The sequence below is a fragment of the Dipteris shenzhenensis genome, chromosome 18 (assembly GCF_047967505.1).
Source record: "Dipteris shenzhenensis isolate YYH24624 ecotype China chromosome 18, Dip_SZ_1.0, whole genome shotgun sequence".
NCBI classification, from domain to species: Eukaryota; Viridiplantae; Streptophyta; class Polypodiopsida; order Gleicheniales; family Dipteridaceae; genus Dipteris; species Dipteris shenzhenensis.
Window position 1 is genome coordinate 41,287,342 of NC_141613.1, and position 24,152 is coordinate 41,311,493.

At 42.0% G+C, this 24,152-nt stretch overlaps 1 protein-coding gene across 2 annotated transcripts in view; it reads right to left on the reverse strand.

Annotated features, from left to right (window-relative positions):
• Positions 1-1,234: 1,234 nt before the first annotated feature.
• APX3 (ascorbate peroxidase 3) overlaps positions 1,235-24,152 on the reverse strand; it is a 36,585-nt gene continuing 13,667 nt past the window's right edge. For both annotated transcript variants that reach the window (XM_087389245.1, XM_087389246.1), the window contains exons 3-10: positions 19,407-19,531; positions 15,846-15,895; positions 11,015-11,080; positions 10,816-10,864; positions 2,271-2,353; positions 2,105-2,184; positions 1,708-1,810; positions 1,235-1,625 (exon numbers count right to left, since the gene is read on the reverse strand). In XM_087389245.1, coding sequence (XP_087245371.1) covers positions 1,401-1,625; positions 1,708-1,810; positions 2,105-2,184; positions 2,271-2,353; positions 10,816-10,864; positions 11,015-11,080; positions 15,846-15,895; positions 19,407-19,531 — 781 coding nt within the window. In that variant the 3' untranslated portion in view covers positions 1,235-1,400. The remainder of the gene's footprint in view (positions 1,626-1,707; positions 1,811-2,104; positions 2,185-2,270; positions 2,354-10,815; positions 10,865-11,014; positions 11,081-15,845; positions 15,896-19,406; positions 19,532-24,152) is intronic.

The window sequence follows — 24,152 nt, forward strand, 5'->3', positions numbered from 1 at the left end:
AAGGTCACCAAATAAGAAGAAGAGAGTTCAAGATGCCTTCAAGCATTCTATTGTTTTTGAATACTAAGAAATTAAATATCAACGCAGACGTGTTGAAACGGTTGTTTCTTTAACAAAAAAGAACTGTTAGAGCTACAAATTCGTTCAAGAAGAAATTTCTTAAAACTTCCTACAAATGTTTTACGTATATTCAACAAGCTGATGTATTGTTACCTCCTTTTGTGATTGTGTGTAGGTGCTTTAAATACATTATATATTACATGCTATTTCATAGAAATTTATATCAGTTTCAAGATTCTAATTATGCATTATCCAAGATCAACAATTATTGTTTTAAGAAAACTCTTTCAAAAAGCATATTATATGTCCAAATGTAATAATTGTTGCGACTTTTATTTTAACTCTTTCAATGAGAATATTTTAGCAAAGGTCGACTGCGCACAACAGCAGCAGCATCGTATACATACATGTCTATCTATCTATACATACATAGATCTCTCTCTCTCTCTCTCTCAGACACACACACACACACACATCTCTCTCTCTCTCTCTCTCAGACACACACACACACACACACGCCCTCACTCACATGCACGCACGCACAACAAAATTTATAAGTAACTCTACCTTTCCCTTTGCAATCTGTACGTAGAGTATACATGATACTGTATGAAGCCATAAGTTCACAACTAACTTTACTTCCACTTATAAGCCGAAGGAGCATTATGGTTCATGCAATTCAAGCTTCATGCACTAGCAGATATACGATAGAGTGCCATACCTGCTTATATAAATAAAAAAATCATCCATGTATGTACTTTCACAAATCCTCCATGTATTGAGTTAGTATAAATTATAAATCTCCACTTTATTGATGTCCCATGAAACAAATTTGTGATAGAGCACATAACTAAAAGATGCAACATGTAAACATTTGCAATCATCAAGTAAATTCATTATGCTAGAAATTTAATATGCTCTCTACAAATTAAACTTTATCATGTATGTGCTGGAGCATGAAGCTAAAGCTGTACGAGTTAGAGAAATAAAGCCATTTTGCCTTCACAGTTTATAAGAGTATCCTTTACTTAATTTGTATACATGTTGATTATCAGGCCTCACATTTTTTCATGCATGAGTTTGAAGTTTGAATTTATGACTTCCCACTCTATTATTTTTTGCCACCATGTTTGTCTCTACTCAAAATGCATACGTATGCATGTACTTGGGAAGATTTGTCTAAAAACAATAAGTTACGATTATGTAATCATGATCCATTCACAGAACTGATCTGTTTTGCTCAGGGTTGCACAGCATTCCCAATAGTCACAAAGCTCAACAATCTTTCCGCAAGAAAAGCTACAGTGTGAGCACAGTTCATAGTAGAGAAGAAATATATATCACTTAGCACTTGCCTTTTTTCGAGCCTCATAAATATAACCCACAACAATAACTGCAGCTGTGACAGCAACTCCCACAGCACTTTGTGCCAACACAGTTGTTGGGCTGACAAAAAGATCTTTAGTAGTTCCCCTAGGAATAGCACTGGTTGCTGGACTCTTAAAGCCAAGCTCAGAAAGCTTCTTATGTGATTCTGCATAATCCTTGAAAAAGGCATCCTCATCCTGAAAAATGACTTCTTTCAGAAGCAATTAAGCAAAATTAACTACCTAGGTTATAATATCACCAATTAACCATTAATCTCACCTGTGCATAGAGTTCCACATATGGGCGGAATGCTGGATCTTCGAGCAAGCATTTATCTGTGGGAAGTTGAAGCAGACCCTCAGATTCTCCCTTCAATAATTCCCTGCCACAACCAGAAACCACTCTCCATCAAACGAATGGAGCGATGCCGGAATTCTCATATCAATACATCACATCATCAGAGTTTCCCTCTCAATTCAAAAACCACCAAGGTATAAGCATAATGTAGGACATGAATAAGCCATCACTTTTATAAATAGCATAGCCACCCAGTACTGTTTACAGTTCCATCTATATCAAGTAAGATGGCTGAGATCTGTATAGTGATGCAAGAAATGGATTGCAGTATTATATCAACTGCACAGAATTGGCAAGTTTAAATTGTACAGATACTCACAAGAAATAAGAATTGTCAAACTTCAAAGGTTTTTCTGTCCATGCTCCCTCAAAACCAGACCTCTCTGGATGAGCCCTTCCCTACAGCATGAAGCAACTTCAAAGCATAAATAATCTACCTCAAAGCGAAAGCTGCGAAATAATTTGAAAAATAACTCACAGCTTACCAAAGTATGACCACCTGAAAGGGCTACAATATCCTTATCTGAAAGTCCCATTCGATAGAAAATGTCCTTCAGATGCTCCGAGCCTACACCGACAAGTGCAATGCAGATTGTCACAGATGCATCTATCATGTTGCTTATTTGATGCAGACACTACACCACCTATCCGCAACCAAGTCCACAGACACAAACAAAAACCATTTCCCCTCATCTCCTGAAGCAGCAGAACGGGTGAAAATAACTAAATAAAACATGTATGAAATCAATAATCTCTAAGTCCTTGATGTGAATTATCCGCACAATTCGCTAAGAAAATTTACAAAATGAATTCATCTTTTCAATAGTTCTGGAACGAACAAACAGAATGGCCAATGGAGACCATGTGACAGCTCAAGAGTCTAGACAGCTCAAGAGTCTAGCCTGTGTATTCAGTCAGAGGTCAATCTTTGGGCTTGAACCAACAGCCTGAGAGTCCTTGATGAAAATTATCCGCACAATTCGCTAAGAAAATTTACAAAATGGATTCATCTTTTCAATAGTTTTGGAACGAACAAACAGAATGGCCAATGGCGACCATGTGAAAGCTCAAGAGTCTACCCTGTGTATTCAGTCAGAGGTCAATCTTTGGGCTCGAACCAACAGCCTGAGGTTGCCATATCAGACAATCACTTTGTCCACTCTTTTTGCACAGTTGAGGAGATGTACACTGGTACGATCTGCAAAAAACATTTAGGGGTCGAGAGGCAGGGGTGACTCTCCAGATGGAGTTCTTGCTCCAAAATGCACCACCACCGTGTCAAAATTCCTGATATTGCAGAAATAGTGTAACCATGTCCAAATGCCCATGTGCGTGAGCAAATCTGCATAAACTTCGCTTTGAGATGCATGTTTCTCATTGTCGGACGGCTTTGTATCTATAAACTCTGCTGCACCTACACAGATATACTGTATGGGCATGTTTGAACAGCTATGCAAACCACTTTATTGTGTGAGAGATTGCGGAGAGAGAGAGAGCAAGAGAGTGAGAGCTTGAGAGCTGAAAGTTTGAGAGCTGAGTTGCAATAGAAGAGTGTAAAGAGTACAACTCAAAGAGTGAGAGATAAGGTTTTGTCCTAGTGACAAAACCTTAGTAGTCACTAACCATAGTTAGTGAACTAACTGCGGTTAGGGGGAAAAACCTCCTAAAGAAAGAAAAGTGCCCCTAACTAGCTTATTAAATTACATTGGTCACTGCTGAATTATATCTATAATTCTAACACCCCCCTGCAGTGCCAATGTCATGTACAAGGCTGATCAATCACCAAACGGATATAAGTTCAAGGCACTGCGAAATGCCTCAAACTTTTCACGTGGTAGTGCTTTGGTGAAAATATTTGCAACGTTGTCATGTGTGGACACAAAGATCATACTGATCTCTCCTGCATGCAACTTCTCTCTGACGTAGTGATAGTGAACCTCAATGTGCTTCGTGCGAGCATGAAACACTGGATTCTTTGCCACTGCAATGGCACTCTGACTATCAGTGAGAATTGGAGAAGGACCCTCCAAAGACAGATGAAGATCAGCAAATAGACGTCGCAGCCAGACACATTCAACTGTTGCTGTGAAAGCTGCCCTGTACTCAGCTTCACATGATGAGGTAGCCACTGTAGATTGTTTCTTGCTTAGCCAGGAGATGCAAGATTTACCCAAAAAGAAACAATTGCCACTAGTGGACTGCCTAGTGTCATAATCACCAGCCCAATCTGAATCACTGTAGGCATGCATCTGCAAGTCACCCCCCCTCGGAAATAGCAAGCCAAAAGACTTCGTGCCCTGCAAATAACGGAAGATGCGCTTAACTGCCTGCCAATGCATAGTTTTTGGGCTGTGCATGTACCTGCTCACCTGAGATACTGCAAACTGAATATCAGGTCTAGTGTTGCAGAGATATATGAGGCATCCAACAGCCTGACTGTAAAGTGTGGCATCAACTAATTCTCCTGCATCATGCATTGTGAGTTTCAGCCCCGGCTCCATGGGAGTGGCTATGGGCTTACAATCATGCATGTTAAATCTGTCCAAGAGTTTCTGCACATACTTGGACTGAGACATAACAGTGCCACGTGTCTCATGAGAGAACTGGATCCCCAAATAAAAGCGAAGCAGCCCCAAATCTGACATGTCAAAGTTGGTCTACAAATCAGCTTTGAAATCTGCAATTTTGTCTTCATTGGACCCTGTGAGCAGTAAGTCATCGACATAAAGAAGGATGACTAAAATTCCCCCCCCAGAGGGTGCTCTTAGTAGGACTATTGCGCAGCCCCTTGCTGGTCAAAAAGGCATGAATCTTGGCATACCATGCACGAGGGGCCTGTTTCAGCCCATACAAAGCTTTGTGTAGCTTGCATACCTGAAGTGCATTTGCTGTAATTTCAAAGCCTGGAGGTTGTTTGACATACACCTCTTCCAGCAAGTCTCCATTTAAGAAGGCTGTTTTTATGTCCAATTGATGAACATGCCACTCAAAATGTGCAGCCATTGCAATAACTGATCGGATGGTGGTCATCCGGGATGTAGGAGCGAATGTCTCCTTATAATCTATGCCCTTTTTCTGAGCATAGCCTTTAGCAACTAGCCTTGCCTTGTATCTGTCAATGGAGCCATCTGGCTTCCGTTTGACCTTGAAAACCCATCGTGTGCCAATGGCATGTTTACCTGGTGGCAAGTCTACAACATCCCAAGTCTGTTTTTTTTCAATGGACTGCAACTCATCGTGCATGGCATTCATCCAATGCACATTGTCCTTTGCCTCTTCGAATGTGGCAGGCTCCTCCTCATCAAGAAGAGTACCTGCATATGCTGATTCCACTGAATTAGCACCTTCCATGTGCCTTGCTGCACTGCGAGTCCTGCCAGGTAACGGAGCATCAATTTTACTCTCCCTGAGAGTCTGTAACAGCCAGTTTGGGACTGTTTTTGCTGCATGTATGTCTGCAAGCACCACCTGTTCCACCGCCTGTGGAGGTGGCAAGACATCCTGTGGCGGAACTAAAGCATCGGGAGGTGGCTGTAAATTCTGATTTGCATCAGAAATATCAGCACGGGAACCCAAGGCGATGGGTAGTAACCCCTCAAAGACATCCTCTGAAGAAGAAGGCATTTGAAATTCAGCCTGAGTGTGAGCTGAATTTTATGCAAATATCACATCTCTACTGACTATGATCTTGCGTGTAACAGGATTGTAGAGACGGTACCCCTTGCTTTCTGCACTATACCCAACAAATATGCACTTAATGGCTTTATCTGACAACTTGTGCCTAAATTCAACTGGCACATGAGCATAAGCAAGGCATCCAAAGACTCGGAAATGATCCACTGAAGGCTTTCTCCCATCCCAGACCTCATAGGGAGTTTTTGTTTTTAAGGCCTTAGTGGGAGCCCGATTCAAAATGTAATTGGCACACATCAGACCCTCAAGCCAGAATTTGTGAGGCATGTGTTTGCTTTTCAGCATACATCTGTCCATCTCCATGAGAGTTCTATTTTTCCTCTCAGCTTTGCCATTTTGCTGAGGGGTCAGCCTCACTGTGAGCTCATGCACAATACCCTTGCCTTTCAGAAAAGCATCAAAATCTGTGGACAAGTATTCCCCACCTCTATCTCTGCGCAATGTCTGTATCTTGAGTCCGGTTTCATTTTCAACCATGGCTGAAAAGTGTTTAAACACCATGAACACTTATGATTTGCGCTTCAGCCCAAAGACCCAAGTGAAATTGGAGTAATCATCAATAAATGTAACGAAGTAGAGATGACTACCCAATGATGGAGTCCTCATGGGACCACAGACATCACTGTGTATAAGCTGTAATTTGCGGACAGCTTTAACTGAACCATCCTTTTTGAAGGGGAATCTATGCATCTTGCCGAAAATGCACCCTTCACAGGCATGTGGAGGAGGTATCTCAAGAGGTGGCAATGCATCAACCATAGAATGCTTCTGAAGTGTCATCAAGCTGTAGTAATGCATGTGGCCATATCGGGCATGCCATAATTCTGCATTCTGCATGGCAGCAGTAGGGGTAGAAACTGCAAGAGCATGGGCTACTCTTTTCTCAAAAAGATCAAGCTGAAAAAGCCCACGCAGCAGAGTACCAGATAATCTTAAGGCATAATCATCTTCCCTGTCTCGGACAGCACATTTGTCATCTTCAAAGATGACCTGAAATCCAGCTCTGTTAAGAGTGGACACTGAAAGAAGATTTTTGGTGATACCAGGCACATATAAGACATCTGAAAGTCTGAAAATTGAGCCATCAATGGCAGTAAGATCAACATCTCCTGTGCCACGTACTGAATATGATAAGTTATTGGCACAAGTGACTTTCTTACCGACGGGAGGTGGATGCAAGAAGTAAAAAGACACTTCCTAGAAGTCATATGCTTGGATGCACCGCTGTCAAAATACCAAGTGTTCAGTGTTTCATTGACACTGAAAGCAGATGCATCCGTAGAAGAGTCATAACTGCAAGTCAAAAATGCATATGTATCATCATTACAAGTGGTTGTACTATCCCGAGCATCTGGAGCAGCCAGCCTAGAATTTGAAATGCAAGATAAAAAGGCATAATCCTGTCCAACAAAGTTGGCTGCAGCATCCCCACTGTCAGATGCATGAGGAGCTGAATCTGAAACAACCATACCGGAGCTGTTTTTCTTCTCTTTTGCAAGCCTTTTCCTGCATTCTGCAATGTGATGACCTGGCTTTTTGCAGTAGTGACAAAAACCCTTCTTCTTGGGCTTACTTGCATCATTTTTAGCCTTTTGTGAAGGCTGTCCTGACCCACTGGAAGGCTGATTTACTGATGTCTTTGCCTGTCCCTTTGTTTTTTATTTAAACTTTGAGAGCATAGCTTGTTCACCTACACGTGAAGCCAAGTTTTTCCTGGTCTGCTCTTCCTGAAGCAGAAGTCCTATCAACTCATGAAAAGTGAGAGGATTTGCACCCCCCCTCAATGATAAGTTCAGCGAGGTATGAAAGCTGAGATAAGACTCAGGAAGAGTATTCAGAGTGGTAGTAATCATCTCTGAATCAGGAATAATCTCATCTATGTTTAATAATTGCTCTCTGAGATCCTGTAGTTTTGTGAGGTGGACTGACATGGAGTCACCCTCTTCCATATGTGTATTACTTAACTCTCTTTTCAAGAAAGATACCCTTGCATCATTCCGGGCTGCATACATGCTTTCTAAAATATCCCACGCTGCCTTCGAGGTCTTACACGACCAGATATGCGGAATGATAAATCTTTTCACTGAAAGAGAGATGCATGACAAAGCTAAGGCATCCCGTGAATCCCATCTCTTCTGCTCTGGAGTAGTGGCTATAACTGCACCAACAACTTGTTCTGCAGCTGCACCCTGTGCACGACCTCTTCCACCTCCTTGCTGAGGAGGGGTATTAGGTGCCATACCTGCTAGTCGGATCTCACCCCCATTCACATAATCCCATAAATTGCGAGAAATCAGAATGTTGCGTACCATAAAACTCCAGAGGGAGTAGTTGGTACCATCCAACTTGTCTTCCTGTGAAAGACCACCGAACTGGAAGTCATTCTGATTTTGTTGGGCCATATCTGAGAAAGAGATTTAAGCAGATACAAAACTGAATTCCCTTACTGGGAATGAAATGCACAACTCCCAAAAAACACAGCCAAGCACTGGCTGTAAATGCAACTCAGATTTCTGTACTTGCACTGTCAGAAATCTGTCCAAGCATCAAAAACTCTCCAGAATCTGCCAAAAGTGCTGCAAAACACTTCAAGAAAGGCAGTATGAACTGAAAACTCCAGAAATTGATCTCCCAACACAAAAGCCCCAAAATAGGCCTGAAATTGCAACCGGAAAGGGGCAAATTGATCAAAAGCCCCAAATGTTGCAAGAATTGCGCTTTGTTTGCAAAAGCCCCAAATTTCACTGTGAAATTGCAGTGTAATTACAAAATCCCCAAATTTCTTCAAGAAATTGTACTGCAAAACTGAAAGCCCCAAATTTCGAGCTTGAAATTGCAACCAGAAAGGGACAGAAGTACAAAAAGCCCCAAATTTTGCAATTTCAGCAGAAAGTCCCAAATTTTTGGCTAAACCTCTGAATCTACCTGCAATGTCTGCTTCACAAGCAACAATGAACCCGAAAATACCCAAATGACTGCAAAGATCTGCAAATGTCTGCACAAATACCACCAGATCTACTGGTACGATGACTGTACAACATAGTACTGATTAGAATGTACGGATGTACAACAGAGTACCGATCAGCGGGGTACAGTTGTACGGACGAACATAGTACGGATCAACGGGTACAGTTGTATGGTGCCGAAACGTATGAGGACCTGTACGGAAGCAGGGACGACAACCTGCTGTACGGCTTGTACGCACAGGTACGGACGGTGACAGCGAACCATACGTATGGTGACAGTGAGCCGTACACGCAGGTACGAAACTGTACGGCGAACCGTACAGTCTGGCGACGGACTGTACGGCTGGAGATTTGCTGTACGGAAAGGAAACATAGACTGTACGTCGCTTCACTTGTACGGACGACGAGCTGTACGACGACCACACAGGTACTGAAGGTACGGACACAGCAAGAGCAGTACGGCAGGGTACGGTACGGTACGGTACGGTACGGCAGGTAGCAGGTACGGCAGGGTACTGAAGGTACGAAAGGTAGCAGCAGGAGCGTGGGCTGTAGGCTGGAGCTGAACGGGGAAAAGCAGGGAGCAGGATCAATTGCTCTGATACCAAATGTGAGAGATTGCGGAGAGAGAGTGAGAGCTTGAGAGCTGAGTTGCAATAGAAGAGTGTAAAGAGTACAACTCAAAGAGTGAGAGATAAGGTTTTGTCCTAGTGACAAAACCTTAGTAGTCACTAACCATAGTTAGTGAACTAACTGCGGTTAGAAGGAAAAACCTCTTAAAGAGGGAAAAGTGCCCCTAACTAGCTTATTAAATTACATTGGTCACTGCTGAATTATATCTATAATTCTAACATATTGCTCCAACATACATAGAACATAGTTTCAGGAGTTTTGGGCCTGTAGTAGTTAGCAGTAGCAGTAGCAGTAACAGCAGCAGTACAAGTAGCAGTAGTAGTAGAGTAGGAGGAGGAGGAGTAGAGCAGTAATAGTAGTAGACTGTACATACATCTACATGACTGTCCATAAAATCACTTGCACTTGCACACTTGGCTTCTCCATTGCCCTACTGTGCTTATTAAAAAATTGCGACAACCATTTCCCTTAGTTTACTTGTATTTTACTTTGTAAAGTATGTTATTGCCCCCTAAAATCTCTCCTTTTTTAAAGAAAAATTTGCGGGGCGGGGGGGGGCGGATACATAGTAAAAAATAAATGCTTGACATACTCAAAAGTCCATAGGAGGACTATTTTCATTGAAGTGAACTCTCCACTGTGCATTTCAATGTATTCAAGCATTGCCCAAAATCTAAGTCATTGTCACACTTATTAATCCACTCTTTATGGAAGCGTCAATACTTGGACAGTGCATGTATGTCGTATCTCATACATGTACTACTCTACCCCCCATTTTCAGATCCATCATCAGCTGCTTCTTATGTTTCTATACTTTTCATTTGGAATTTCAGTACCTAAAAACTAGGCTGGCAGTGCAGAGCAAATCTACCAGCATAAAGTTTTCGCTTCTTGAGGTCTTCAAAGGCAAAACAGTATCTTCCGCTCTAACTTCATAAGGAACCACTGTTCCTCGAAAGTGGAAGAGATGCACAGGCATGCGTGCTCAAACAAGCACTATGGTGGATTATTGTAGAGTTTCAAGGAGCCAAAAACCTAAATGAAGAGGCAGGGACTTATGGCATCCCGTAGGGAAAAGGTGGACATAGTGTAAGATTAATAATGATTGTCACCTTCATTCCTCTGGATTTCTTGTGTAGACTCTCATTTCAGAGAGACGATTGTATAGAGCTGAGTTGAAGCTCTTCCCTATTCTTCCATTCATTGTAACTGTAAATACAGTCGCAAGGTTGTTGACCTACGGGTCATAGTGTATGAAACTACGTGTTGTAGGTTGAAAACCAGCATGCTTGCTGGATATAAAGCATTTAAAGCTTTAGCACAGCTTTCAGGTTGCTTCAAAAATAGTCAACGCAAAGCCTGCATTCTCAGTTCTTCTACATGAAGTGGTATCAAAGCAGCCTGTTTAAAGAGCTTGCAAGTTTGTGTATTGCCTCAGGAAGGTTCAAAACACACCCCGTACAGAGACCAGAACATGGAAGCTCAGGGTAAGAGACCCAAAAAATAGGTATCTTTGGGGCATGAAGGGAAGAGGACATGAAGCATCTTGCTTTCAGTCTTTCAGCCTTTTGACTACAAACAGTGTCAGAACGATATAGAGTTTCCTTGCTCAAGCTTGTCCTCTTGAGACAGACCAAACATTCTCCATGCACACATTTGGAAAAGAGAAATATGGTTCTTTTTTGTCATATAATGTGAATACTGTAAGTTCCAAAATTGTAGCTATAATCAACCTCACCTTTCTTGGCATCTGGAAGTCGCCCCTCTGGTGGTGATGCAAGTGAGTCCTGTTATATCACAGATAAAACTGTAAATCTTTCTCTCTTCTTTGAAATTGAACTTGTCAAACAGAGCCAGCTGATCTCTAAAAACCGGCTGATCTCTAAAAACAAAATATGAACCTGTTCACAACATAAGAACAAAGAATCAGAGCAGACCTTACGGCCAGGAAGAAAATCAACAGTAGGGCCTCCAGTAACTTCGACTGCCACAACCCCAGCGAGCTGCAAAAATAGGACACACAGATTTACCTTTCTGCTAAAATACTTCAGCTTTATATTTTCTGTTTAAAAATATACACTGCAGTATAGAACCCTTATTCAATACCAACTGGCATGCTGTATACAAACTATTCTAGGTGTAAGCAATTACAAATCCCAGTAAACTCAACCTGATCTAGTCAAATTTGGAGATTGTTGACACCAACTTTGATGCTCTGGATTGGTATCATGCAAGTCCTCTATTCTTGCCATGAAACTCCTCTAGACTCATCATGAAACTGCTATAATGCTTTAAATAACCCGCAAAGCATGTAAGCAAGAGTAGTTCACGCACTTGCCCTCCTTTGGAACTGTATACTGACCAACTCTACGCTTGCAGTGCAAAAGCATAGAAACAGGCCATCAGTGTTCTTTGATACTAGATTTAATTTAGGGTCCTTTGTTATTGTAGACAATGATCCACGAAAGGAGGAGTCTCTTCTAAGCAAGAAAGTGAGTAATACGGATATGGCTTATGTTCCTTTGTCCACTTTCTCATCATTTGTAAGTCAAATCTCACAAGAAAACTACAAAGTTTGGGAGTGTGACTATGTATCACTTGGAAAAGAAGATAAGAAATACAACTATGATGGGGCTTTTCAAATCATAAGAAAGTTCTACCATGAACTCGGTGGCATGAAGAAGTCACGCAATGGAAAAAATGCTGCATGGAGTGTGGATTTTTACTTGATTGCCCTTCCTACAAGATCTATAGTGAGTGGAATCAAGAATGGAATCCCTGGATGGAACATTCTAAATGAGGATCATATCTCATGTTCACTTGCTATTGCTTCATCTGTGATGGATGACTATGGATGGACATTGGTGATGTGTTCACCTGTATCCACTTCATTTGTTGAGCATTTGGCGAGACAACTGAGGCTAGAGGTTTCTTGTAGGTGAGTAATATATCACAGTTGATAATGTTTTGTTTATGTGAATTGCACTCGGCTATTGGCATCTTATAGTCAATACATGTAGATGGATCATGGAGACGGGAGATTGCATTGATGTTGTAGATAATGTTGGCTTTGGTGTCAAGGTATGTCATTTGGCTATTTACATGATTGTCATGTTCTTGTTTGTTCTTATTTTATTTTTCTCCCCTAACTTTTTCAATCTATGGCTCATGTAGATTACCGCCTTTCAAATCCTATTGTTATCTAGGATTGGCAAGAAGGCACATCACTATCTTGATAGGGCAAATAAAGTCTCCCAATCCCTTAAGGTGTGCGTGGACAATTATTTCATCACTCATTACTTGCCTTCAAGTGTACGGTGCATAAAAGAGGGAAAGGGTGGACAGTGGCGTGGTGGGTTGGAGAAGAGTAACTCCATGATCTTGATATTCATGGAGTTATTGTGTCCGATTGGAGGCTCCATGCTTCAGCTTGGTGCAAGTACATGACCTGGGATGAAAGCAGCAATTCACTCACGACGTCCATGTATGGCGGTGTACAAAGGCATTTGCATAGGATACTTGCAAGGCATGCTCAGAGAAAACTTCGTAGAGGAGGGGCCTTCAAGTATGAGTCAAGCAGTCCTCATGATAGATGATGAGGAGACAGACTATGACTTTGATGCACCTCTTGATTAGTGAGTAATTTATTTGATGTGTGTATATAATTTAAGCATGGTTGGATACTGACTAATTGGGCTTAGTGTTCTGCCTTGTTATGCAGAAGATGTGGCTACCCAAATGGCAGGAGATAGCACATTGGTGGAGAGGCATCGTGGACATCTGGATTACATAGATAACTTAGCTGATGAGGTCTAGAGAGCATGTCCTAGCTTTTTATGGATTGATGCAAAACTTAATCTCTCATGTTTTCATTATCATCTCATGTAGATTTAGCTTCTTGTGGATGGATAGCCATTACCTTCTCATGCAAACCTTAACTTCTTATGGATTGATAGACTATGGCTTTTGAATCAAGTAATTATAATGCTCTTTGACCTAATAATATGAATAGGTCATAGTTGTTTTCGTAATGTAGTGCAAGTTGTAATTTTTAGGTTTGAATTTACAGTTTGGAAATTCTGAATTTGCAATTTGCATACCTTAATGTATAGTTTATAGTTATATATTTAAAGTTTTCACTTTGTAGAGATAAATTTGTAGTTTACAAATTCTAAACGTATGGTTTGTGGAGAGCATTCAAACCAAGGGTATATTTCTCTAACTCTTTGTACCTTGGTACATGCATGCAAGATTAAAGTTAAAGTAGACCAATTAGGCTATTTTTATGTCACTCAATTTGGACGTCTACGCAAGGAAAGTATCCATAAGACCTTATCCTTGCATAAGCTTGCCTCTATTTTAATCCCTAGTATGCTTTTTATTAGGTGCAATAAATTAGCAACTTCCAAAGTTGCAAAAATACCTAGAGGTTTACTATAAAATCAATTAAAGAAGCATGTGCTGATATGAGAGCTGCCGATTGAGATTTTGAAAAAAGATATTCCATGAAAAATCATTCATTCAAGTATAACTCTATTGAGTGTTGCTCGGATAATCTTCTCGAGGGTTACCGCTCATAATATGTACGCACCCTTAAAAAATGATGGTAGCCACAAGAGACGACTCATATATAAAAATTACCCATCATTGGGTTTTGAGAGTTTGATTCCCTCTTGAGAATTGAAACCATGATCTCTATGAGCATCAGATTGACGAGTCACCAAAATACCCTATCCATCCTTGGAAGGAGTTGTCCAACCATCTAATTCATCGTACAAAACACTATGCTTCTTGAAGTTCCTTTGCTTTCGGACTACTAAAGAGATGCCCTCAACTCTTAGTACTATAGTCAAAAAATCATTATTATTGTCACCTTCAAATCCCAAAGGAGTCCCAAAGCTTCCCCTCCGAACTCCATTTCAATCAAGAAATGATCCCACTCAAGAGTAACATTGCAGTCCACCAGTTTCATCTCAAGGAATTTGCTTTCTTAGCTTCTAGAGAATGAAATAAGTACTAGATGAGCTCGCAGCAAATCATCATACAAATCACAGAGAGCATGACGAACCATACGCTGAAACCAAAGGCAGAGGATTGCAATCAAGCCAAAATCGATAGTGTTTGCTCTAGCAAGGGCCATAATCAGCAGTAATGGTTGAATCATCACGACATGTAGCTAAATCAATCCAACCCCAAGATACTCCGTGCCAAGAAAAAACTATAAGGTTAAACTTAGGTTGACTTGCTGGCCATGCAAGCTCACCCGCTCAATTCACCTTGGCCACAGTTTCTAAAGGCAACTTTACGCTATAGAATCAAGCCACATCCAAATTTAGGTGGCCTTCCAAGACTAGCGTCCTCAATCACTTATCTATCCTTAGCTTCATGCAGTTCAAATCTAAAAGCTAATTTTGCTATTCATGAAATGTCAAGTGCAGTCTTAAATTTTGGAGCACAAAGCTTGGGTCCCATGCATGCATCTACAATGTCAGACTAGTGATCTTCCTATTACTCAATTCACTTAATCTTGTGACCTCTATCAATAAAAATCAGCCTAAGAGCTAAAATTCGCTTCTAGATCCCTCCAAATACCTAAACCATGAATCCTCAATCTATCCAATCGTACAAATTCAAATTTTTTTTGTGATCTAAAGGAGTTTTACTTGTTAGGCTTTTGCACCTGCGTCAGGTATTTCAATATAGTTGAACAGCTGATCACCACTTGGATGAAAATTCAAAGAATTTGCATGACCGCTAAGGTAATAGAAAAATATACCTTTGTAAGGCTAATCATACAAATTCAGATTTTTGTTGACCTAAAGGAAATTTGGTTGTTAAGGCTTATGCACTTGCGTCAGGTATTTCGATATAATCGAACAACTGATCATGACTTGGACAAAAATTCAAAGAATTTGCATGTCCGCTAAGGTGATAGAAAAATAAACCATTGTTTGCTCCAATAATTGTTTCTTCTCTAAGTCTCTAGAAATTTGACCATCAGAACTACTCTATAACAATGCCAAGCTAGATCTTAATTTAAGTATTACCCATGTGGTATTCACATGTGAAAAGGGATAACTCTGGAGCAGATTTTTGACACGTGGTACCTGAAGCGCTAACCAACCAGACTTTAGTTGTCTAATTCCATAGAGCACTATTATTTAGTATTATTGACTCGACATCTCTTTGGACAAGACTCATATATACAATCTTCATTAGACTAGAATATACAATCTTCCAAATTAATATTTTGTATAGAACAAGCGAAAGAACACAGGAAAGGAGGGAGTTTGTAAGCGACTTTAGACAAATTTGTGTGTAATTGAGAAAAATCTAAAAATAGAAATAGCTTAGTAAGCAAAGGGTTTCGAAAGACTTTGAAATCCCTTGGTAAGACCATTGCTTACTAGTATTTGAATCCCCACCAAACAAGAAAAACGTTGATAGCGAAAAGGTAAAACCAAAGCAGAAAGTAGAATAAGAAATGTGTGTGTGTGTGTGTGTGTGTGTGTGTGTGAGAGAGAGAGAGAGAGAGAGAGAGTAGGCTAATTCTCATAATGAAAGTCAACCCTAATAGCCAATCTTGGTGTGCAATTCAATTTCTCATTCAGCTTGGGCATTGCGCTTTTTGATTGCCAAGCTTTTTTTAAAAAGGGAAAAGGGGGGAATTCCTCAATCCAAACTGAGCTAAACATTACGGAAATTACAAAAAATTTTGAGAAAACTAAAACTATAGAGTTATAAAATTTGAATTTAAACAATCCTAACCTGATAAAGATCTGCATAAGTTATGTTCGGATAGTGTGACTTGATTTCCTCTGAAAGAGAAACATAAGTCGCGCCATTAGATTCAATACTTTCTATATCAGCCAACTTGAGTGTCAAAAATGCAAAAACTAGCTGTGCTTAAGAATCAAGATACAAAAATAGGCACACATGTTTAAAACACTTAACTGATAAAAGCTAAGCTAACAACATGCCCTCAAGACATTGAATAAATTCCTCGGACAAGACCTTCAATCATTTCGTATGACTTAACGATAACAAGGCAAATAAAAGCAGCTACTACCATCACAACAGTCATGTGATAACTACCATTTCATTGCAAAAATGAGATACAAGACTCAAGGCTATTTCTACAAACACCATCAAAATAGCATACACAATGAGGCCTATCTTTAGAAATGCCTCTACATCGTGGCTTACAAACACCTACATGGACTACCAAACTGTTGCTTCAAAAGACTATCTTGTGCCACTGTGGATAGTAGCCAATGTCTAACAGGGCATGTGAAGACACCCATTACTTTCATCCCATTCGATAGGTGACAATTCTTCTTTAGAAAAACCACTATAAAAGTCAACAACATTCATGAAAACGTTGTTAGTGAGAATACACACCCAAATCCTAGCACGGTCATCCGCGGATTATTTTTCCAAATGGCCTATTATCAGTAATGACCTCCAACATACCCATCTAGAACACCCAATATGCTCATTGTGGGCATATCATTGGAGGTGAGCATATGACGTATGATAGGATTTATAATGATTTAGCTGAAGATTATATATATACCTTTGTAAGACTAGTATATATCCAATCCTATAAGTTCATTTTTTTGTTGATCTATAAAGAAAGTGCCACATGTCCCAAGGATACACTATGTATGGGGGTCATCGATCCCCACCACCCTATTGTGCATAGCCCTTAACGCTCTTCAATAAGAAGTTGGTAAGGATAGCTAGAGAAGTGTGGATTCTCTATTATCTATTTCTTTGTGGATCAACATGTAGGATTATCACACTAAACCATTTGCCAACATCACTGCTTTACATGACCAAGAGCCCTTTTCTTCAGACTGTTGTCCCAATTTGTACCACATGAGAGGTGAGACCGTCACTTAAAACCACTAACCCGAGTCAAAATGTTAGAGCCTGCTCCCGCTTCCCTGCTAGCTGCCACCGCTTGTTGCAATTTCTACTTCCTCCACCTCTCTTCTCCTCCCCGTCTTGCCTTTCTGCCTAAGCCACCTTTGCCCATTTTAGAGTTCTTGTTACCTTTTCTCTACCGTACCGTTTTTCACGCTTTGCCGTATTCCACACAAGACCTTCTGCCCCTGCTCAGGCCAACCATTAGCTGGCTTGCAGGCTCCCTAGGGACCTCGAGGTTGTTCCAAGGCCACCTCCCACTTACCTTCACCCAACACACCTCCAAGGCTGTTCACATCCCTCTTTGGGTACCTTTTCAACCTCTATTTGCCGCCCACCCAAGACTCTAGTTGCCCTCCTTCCTTCCCTAGGGAAGGTCTCTCATCCCTTCAAGACCTTCCTTTCCTCCCCTCTTTTGCCTTTCCTCCTTTCTTGCTCTTCCCTTTCTTGTATTTGATCTTTCTTGGAGCACCCCCTCCCTTTTCTCCTTCCTCCTTATGGCCTCTTCCGTCCCTTGTCTCTCTCGCCTGCTTCTTCCCCTCCCTTCCTTTTCCAGACCTTCTTCTCAAAGCTATCATGTGGTTGGTGTTTGTTTGACAAGGGGACTCGTGATTCAAAAGGTGAGCACTTGGTCCAGCCAGAGAGACTCCTATGTAGTTCCCTCAACTCCCACAGCCTCCAAACTTCCCTACCCCCGGACGACAAACAATGGGTACAGAAAACGGTTTAAAACCTGTGAATAGAGTACTAGTGGGCCACATTGTTGGGCCCACCTACACAAAACGACAAGTCCTAGAGTGGATCTCGGCAAGTCTTGCATTAAGGTTTCATGGCAACTTTTGAACGAGTGGATTTCTAGGGATTTTGGGAGGGGAGTCATCTAGATGTGCGGCGATGCGGCGCTAGAGGCATCACTAGCTCCAAACCCACATTGACGGCCCAATGCATCATCTCCGACGCCAAAACTCCCAACTTACTAGAATACTCATTAAAGGCCAATGAGTAACATCGCAGAGCTTCTTGCTCACATCCAATCGGATAACGCCACAAAATACCTAGTCCAAGTCTGTTCTTGGGGAAAGCCACTTTGAAAGGTGGCCTGCCATATGCTACCCTTGCTGCCCCACCGACCCATCCTCAAGCATTTGCATCATTTGGGCCTTCACCAAGTCAAAGAGGAGCATGGTCCCTTGCTTCTCTCCTATGGCTGAAAAATTAAAGCCCCAGGATGGGCTGACAAGGCTCCCTACTATCCTAATGGTGCTCCCTTTCATGGGCTGGAGAATCATCATTGAAATATTAAGGACAAGCGGGTACTTCTAGGAACATGGGCCCCAAGCACGCAAACTCCAAGCTAGAGGAGGAAAACAGATGGTGACCTCTTGAATGTGAGCACCCTAGCATTGGAATGCCTTGCTTCTCAAACCCCCCCCAAAAAAAAAATTTCTCCATGAGCTAAACATTAGTGAGTTGAAGTGTGCATGAGTTCCATGACCATGCACATTAGCAATTGCAGCACTTGATCCCAAGATGGTGACCTCTTGAATGAGATCACCCTAGGATCAAAAGGCATTGCTTCTCAACCCACCCTTCCCATTTTCTCCATGAGCTAAACAAGTGTGCATGAGTTCCATGACCATGCGCATTAGCAACCACAGCACTTGATCTTATGGCAATAGTTGCACGAGCGATTATTGGGCACTCAATGGACATTCTAATGCTTCAGGAGCATTTGTTCTTGACCATGGACTTTCACCGACCCTTTCCAAGGAGGAGATCGAAGATTTGATTCCAAGCTATGGGACGGGGCAAGGGAGTATGTATCTCAATGGGACAAGTAGGCCCTTGCCCTAGGGAATTTGAGGCCTGGGCTATCATCTTGAAATGGATCATTATTTAGAACAAAGTTTAAAATTTTGCCAAAGACTGTGCACAATAGTCATAGAGGCTGCCATGTCTCTTTTTTTGGACAGTATGATTGCCATCTTGTCTGGTATAGAAGTCAACCTTACTTCAGGTGTTGTGGCATTGCATCTTTCAGCAACACGCTATCGAAGAGTGCCACAGCATCCAACCGTGTGCTTTGTAGAGTATGACCAAGATACTTATTATTGATTTCATTATTCTTTGACAATTTAGAGGTTCTCAATCAATGTTTATTGCATACAAGGTCTGCAAAAATGCATTAGTGTTTCAAACAAGGAAATCATAATATTGATGTCAATTGCCACCGAAACTCAGATCGGTAAAGCAGGCTATCAATAGAAATAGAAATAATGATCACATTCATCTCAAAAGAAGGCACATTACGACAGTCCACAAATAACAAACATATTACCACAAACATCAATAGAAGAGCGCAAATAACAATCATATTCATCTCCAAAAAAAGCATATTACCACAAAAATCCAGGGCGACTTTCAAGCCTTTGTTTGCATCATGCATGTGCTCTCGCTCATTTCGAATTGAACCATTTGCTCCACCAGTATTTGTTTTTGCATCATACGTACCAGCATCATGCCACCTACAATCATTATACAATGCAGTTGTTACAATACAGTGAAAATTGTGGCTGCAGACATCACACAGTCAATAGGGTCATTCATTGACATGCAGGATTAAACTTTTCCATAATCACTCATATATTGCACAGAAATCAATTGAAACTCATTATACCAGAACAATAAGACATCAGAGACACAATCTCTGTCATTGTTATTCTAACTTTTGAATTGGAACAACAATGAGACAATTAATGCTCCATTCCAATTCTCACCCCTTTGTCCAAGCATTCAATATTATTTTATAAAACTGCAGCAGTATTTCCAAAATAGTATAGACTTTATGCGTATGTGGGTAAATCAAAGTCCATTGATAGGCCCTTGCGCTAGCTGCATCAGCTATAAATGTACTGTTTGCGCTATAGACCATGCCAACTTGAACTAGTTATAGATGGCATCATATTTCCTCATTTTAGCATGTCTTTACTCAAGTTAAGTCTTGACAATTTTTGACAGCCATCATGCCTAGTGTACTTTTACACTTTGGACTTGTATTCTTTACATCTACAAGGCCAGCTGCTATTACATTTCAGATAGATATTGTCATTGTCATTGCCATCATCACTGTAATTGTCATTTGTTAGAAATCACCCAACAGAGGGTACGCACAGCAGAAGACTCGTCGAATTGCCCAGGAGCTCACACAGTGTGGTGTGGAATCACAAACTTCTTAAACTTATGTGCATAGAATGGATGTGCACACTCATCAATAGACAATGAACCAACCAGATATAGAAACCACCAAAATAATATATTTCCGTCCAAAGCTATGAACTTCTTAAACTTATGTGCATAGAATAGACGTGCAGACTCATCAATAGACAATGAACCAACTAGATAGAGAAACCACCAAAATAATATATTTCCGCCCAAAGCTATGGACACGATACAAAAGAGATAGATCCAAAGTCCCACCAATGGTGTGGTCCTCTGATCTTACCACAAGGTGTCCCACCAATGGTGTGGTCCTCTGATCTTACCACAAGGTCCTTCTCCTATCTACTGGCTATCTCTAGACTTGAGCCCCCGTGCTCCACCTCAAGCATAAGTAGACTTTCCATCCAGATCACAACACCTTGCTGCCCTGAGAGACAGCCAAGGTTCAGCCCTTGAGAGCTCACTCTGCAGCACACCTCCTACTCTCCTTCAACTCCAGGATGAGGCCCAAGGAAATGTCTTTTGGCTGCTCCTGTCTGCTGCCTCTTCTGCTGAACTGTTGGATGAATTATGAGGCCCAGGGCCCCTCCTTTTATAGGCCCAAGGCCTGGTCAAAATAGCTGACTGGTCAGCCCTATTTTGGCCGACTCAGTCTGGCTGAAAACCGACCTGGTTGGCTGCCCCTACCAGCCCACTAACCAGGGCCCTATATAAGGGTCTTTACTAGGCCCTTTGCAGCCTTTGTTCCAGGCAGGGACCCAACCCTCTTGACCAGCCTAACCAAGGCCTGGTTGGCTGGATCAACCAGCCCCAACCAGCTCTACTGTTGGCCGACCTGTTTGCTGATATGTCCCGCCATATTCCTGCACCATCTTTAGGGTATGTTGCAGGCCATGTGCCTACCTACACGCCTTGCCAAATAGCTCGCCATGTAGGCGCCTGTACCCTGGGATACCCCACCATCTTTTGCTGCTCCAGGTCTGTCTCTTCCAGGCCAGATCTATGCCTTGTATGCATCGCCATCTGCCAGGGTCTTGACGCCATGTGTTGCAGCCACTTTGATGCGTCCAGGTACTTTCCTTTTTCTCTCTGATCTCTGCCCCCATGGCAGCCATCCCTCAGTACCCAGGTCCACCCCTCCCCATGCTCTCCTCATATGGGGGCTTACAGATGGGGAGGTGACCTTTCCAACACCCCCTCTCCCCGACACATCTCGGCCCAATGCCAACACGTTGATGACAATGCTCCAGTGACTCCCGGGTCATAGTCCTCTAGAACACTTCGATGTCGAAATCTTTTCCTAGATTTTCATCCAGTGGCTCTTGCTCCACTAGGTCTGGTTCTGCTTCCGCACACCATCCTGGTACACAGGTCCATCTTTGGTAGCACTTCCTGGCACCTCCTTCAGTCACATTCCTGCCTTTGAACTCGAGCAATCCAGTCACCATGATCTTCTAGTTATCCACTTCATAATGAGTGAACAACCTGGAGTCTTCCGCTTTGAGGGTCTGTTTCTTCCTTTAACAAGGTCTGCAACAAATAAATATTTCCAGAAAACCTGGACCATGAACTCCCGTTGAGCTCTCAAACAGGTACTCTTCTGGCTTCAATACACTTTGTCCATCACCTTCTAGCAATCTGTGTCTGAGATTTGAAGAAGCACCCAGACTTCCCCTTCTGCCTTCAAAGAAGGCCAATTCCTTTCAATCTCACATTACCTGAGACAAATGAAGAGCAGAGTCTCTCCACAGCATGCTATAAAGGCTCAAATGAAGAACATCAAGTACATACCAGATCATCATGCTGCCTGTGTGTTTGCTCTAAAAGCAAACCATGCACCTCATCTGTTATGCTCTAGCCGAGATAGCATGACCTCGGAAAGATCGGTGGGCATTTTCTCTTAGATGACCGACTTTTGTAATATTTTATGTGCGTAAATAAAATGGTCAAGAGAAGTAACTGCCAAGGTCCTAGGTGAGGGTGTATTGGCATCGACTAGGTGGTTCTGAGTGCTAAGGCCTAGGTGCACCTAAATGTGTAAAAATGCCAAGGGGCAAATGTTTAATTGTGCCCCAAGAGAGGGGTAAATGGTGTACCAAGTAAAAGGTCTAAAATGATGACATGTGGCAGGAGGGAACCATCTAGGGAACTGAGAGCTTGTGGATAAGCATGAAGGAAATAAAGTTACGTATCTTTTGTACATGTGATCCATGAGATAGGCTGGGAGGATATTCAGTATGCCAATGCCTGTGAATTTGAGTCCGTGAATATTCACAACGAAGGAGAGATTAGTTACGGTTCGTTTCATTTGGTATCAGAGCTTGCAGGTTTAACGAAGAGGGAAGAACCCTTGAAAGAGTCGCAAGGCCTGGGCCTCCCTGGTGGTCCGACAACTGTTGGTGGGATCGTCACGTTATTTTGGTAACCCCTTTCGATGCATCCTCTGGCAGGAAACGCAAGGCTGCGGTTTTGCAAAATGAGGAAATAGGTTTTGGAGCTTGTGATCACCCTGTGTATAAATTTTTGCAAAAAGAAGGGCACGTAGGTCGCTTCACTTGTTCGAGAAAAACGAAGGAGAGGACGATGCTTTTTTGTCCTTTGCAAGGGCTTATCGTTTTTAATCACCAAGTCGACCAAGGCATCTGAAATTCAGAGTTATCCGACGGAGATAGTGCCGAGGCTTTTATTCCTGGGTGATCTGAATCATGCGAAGGTTCGGTTGAAGGATCTTCAGATTTCTCAAGTGTAGCGATGCACGGGCAACGGTATGGTCATATGGGTGACTCGTCGACGATGCGTGGTTGACGGGTCCCCTGCTTTCAAATTCACGCCGAGGCCTTGAAGTCATCTAGCAGCTACTCAAAGCAGTAGATAGCGTATCATTCCGAGACAGAGAGCAAGCTTCGAGACATCTACGTTACGTGGATATTTCAGGAAGCAGTGTGAAATTAGAGACCGTGTCGTTTGGTCTGGTCTAGCTAACTACAGATAATTCATCTGTTCACCAAACCAGAGCCAACCCGGGCTTGGTCAAAGTCCTCGTTGACCCCTGAACAAAAAGTCGCACGGCCAACATGATAATATCTGAATGCGACACGGAAATGCAGGAGAGTCCCAATGCGAAACATATGCAGATGCAATTGGCGGGACCTTCGCAGAGGTTAGTACCTGTGTTGTTAAGTGTGTCTATTACTAAGTTAGTAAGCGGTGCACCTGATAACATCCTTTCAAAGCCCGCAGCAACGGGGTATACGGTTTTCGATGAGCCCGAGTTGACTAAAATGAAAGGGCAAGTAGCCAATCATGATGTGATTGTGTTGTTTGACTCAGCGTCAACGCACAATGTAATCAACTCGAAGCTTATTAAGAGGTTCAAGTTGAAAACTAGTCCGTCTGGCTATGCTTATACGGTTAAGATGGCGGACGGAAGTTCAACTGAAGTATGGGACCAAAGGGTTACCCAGTTGGAACTTCGAATTCAGGACTATGTTGAGAAGCTGGACTTTGAACTAATCAAACTTGCTCACACAGATATAGCCCCAGGCATGGCTTGGCATTTTTGAAAAAATCCAGCCATTGATTGGAAAAAGCATATTTACCAGTTCAAGATGAACGGAGTAGAATATGTTTTGCGAGGTGAAAAGGATTTACCTCAAGGACCATTGATTTCAGCCATGGAAATTCGAAAGACTCCGAAAGAGTTTCTGTGTCTGTGTATAGCATCGGTAGAGTCGATTGATGATGCGTCGACTAGCACTGAGACTACCCAAGAGAAATGGCCGAGTTGGCTAAAGAGGTATCGGAGAAGTTCTCTGATTGTTTTAGGGATGAGTTACCTTATGGGTTACCTCCAGAGCGGAATGTTCAACATAAAATTGAGCTTATCCTGGGGGCAGAACCTGTAAATAGACCTCCCTATAGATTAAG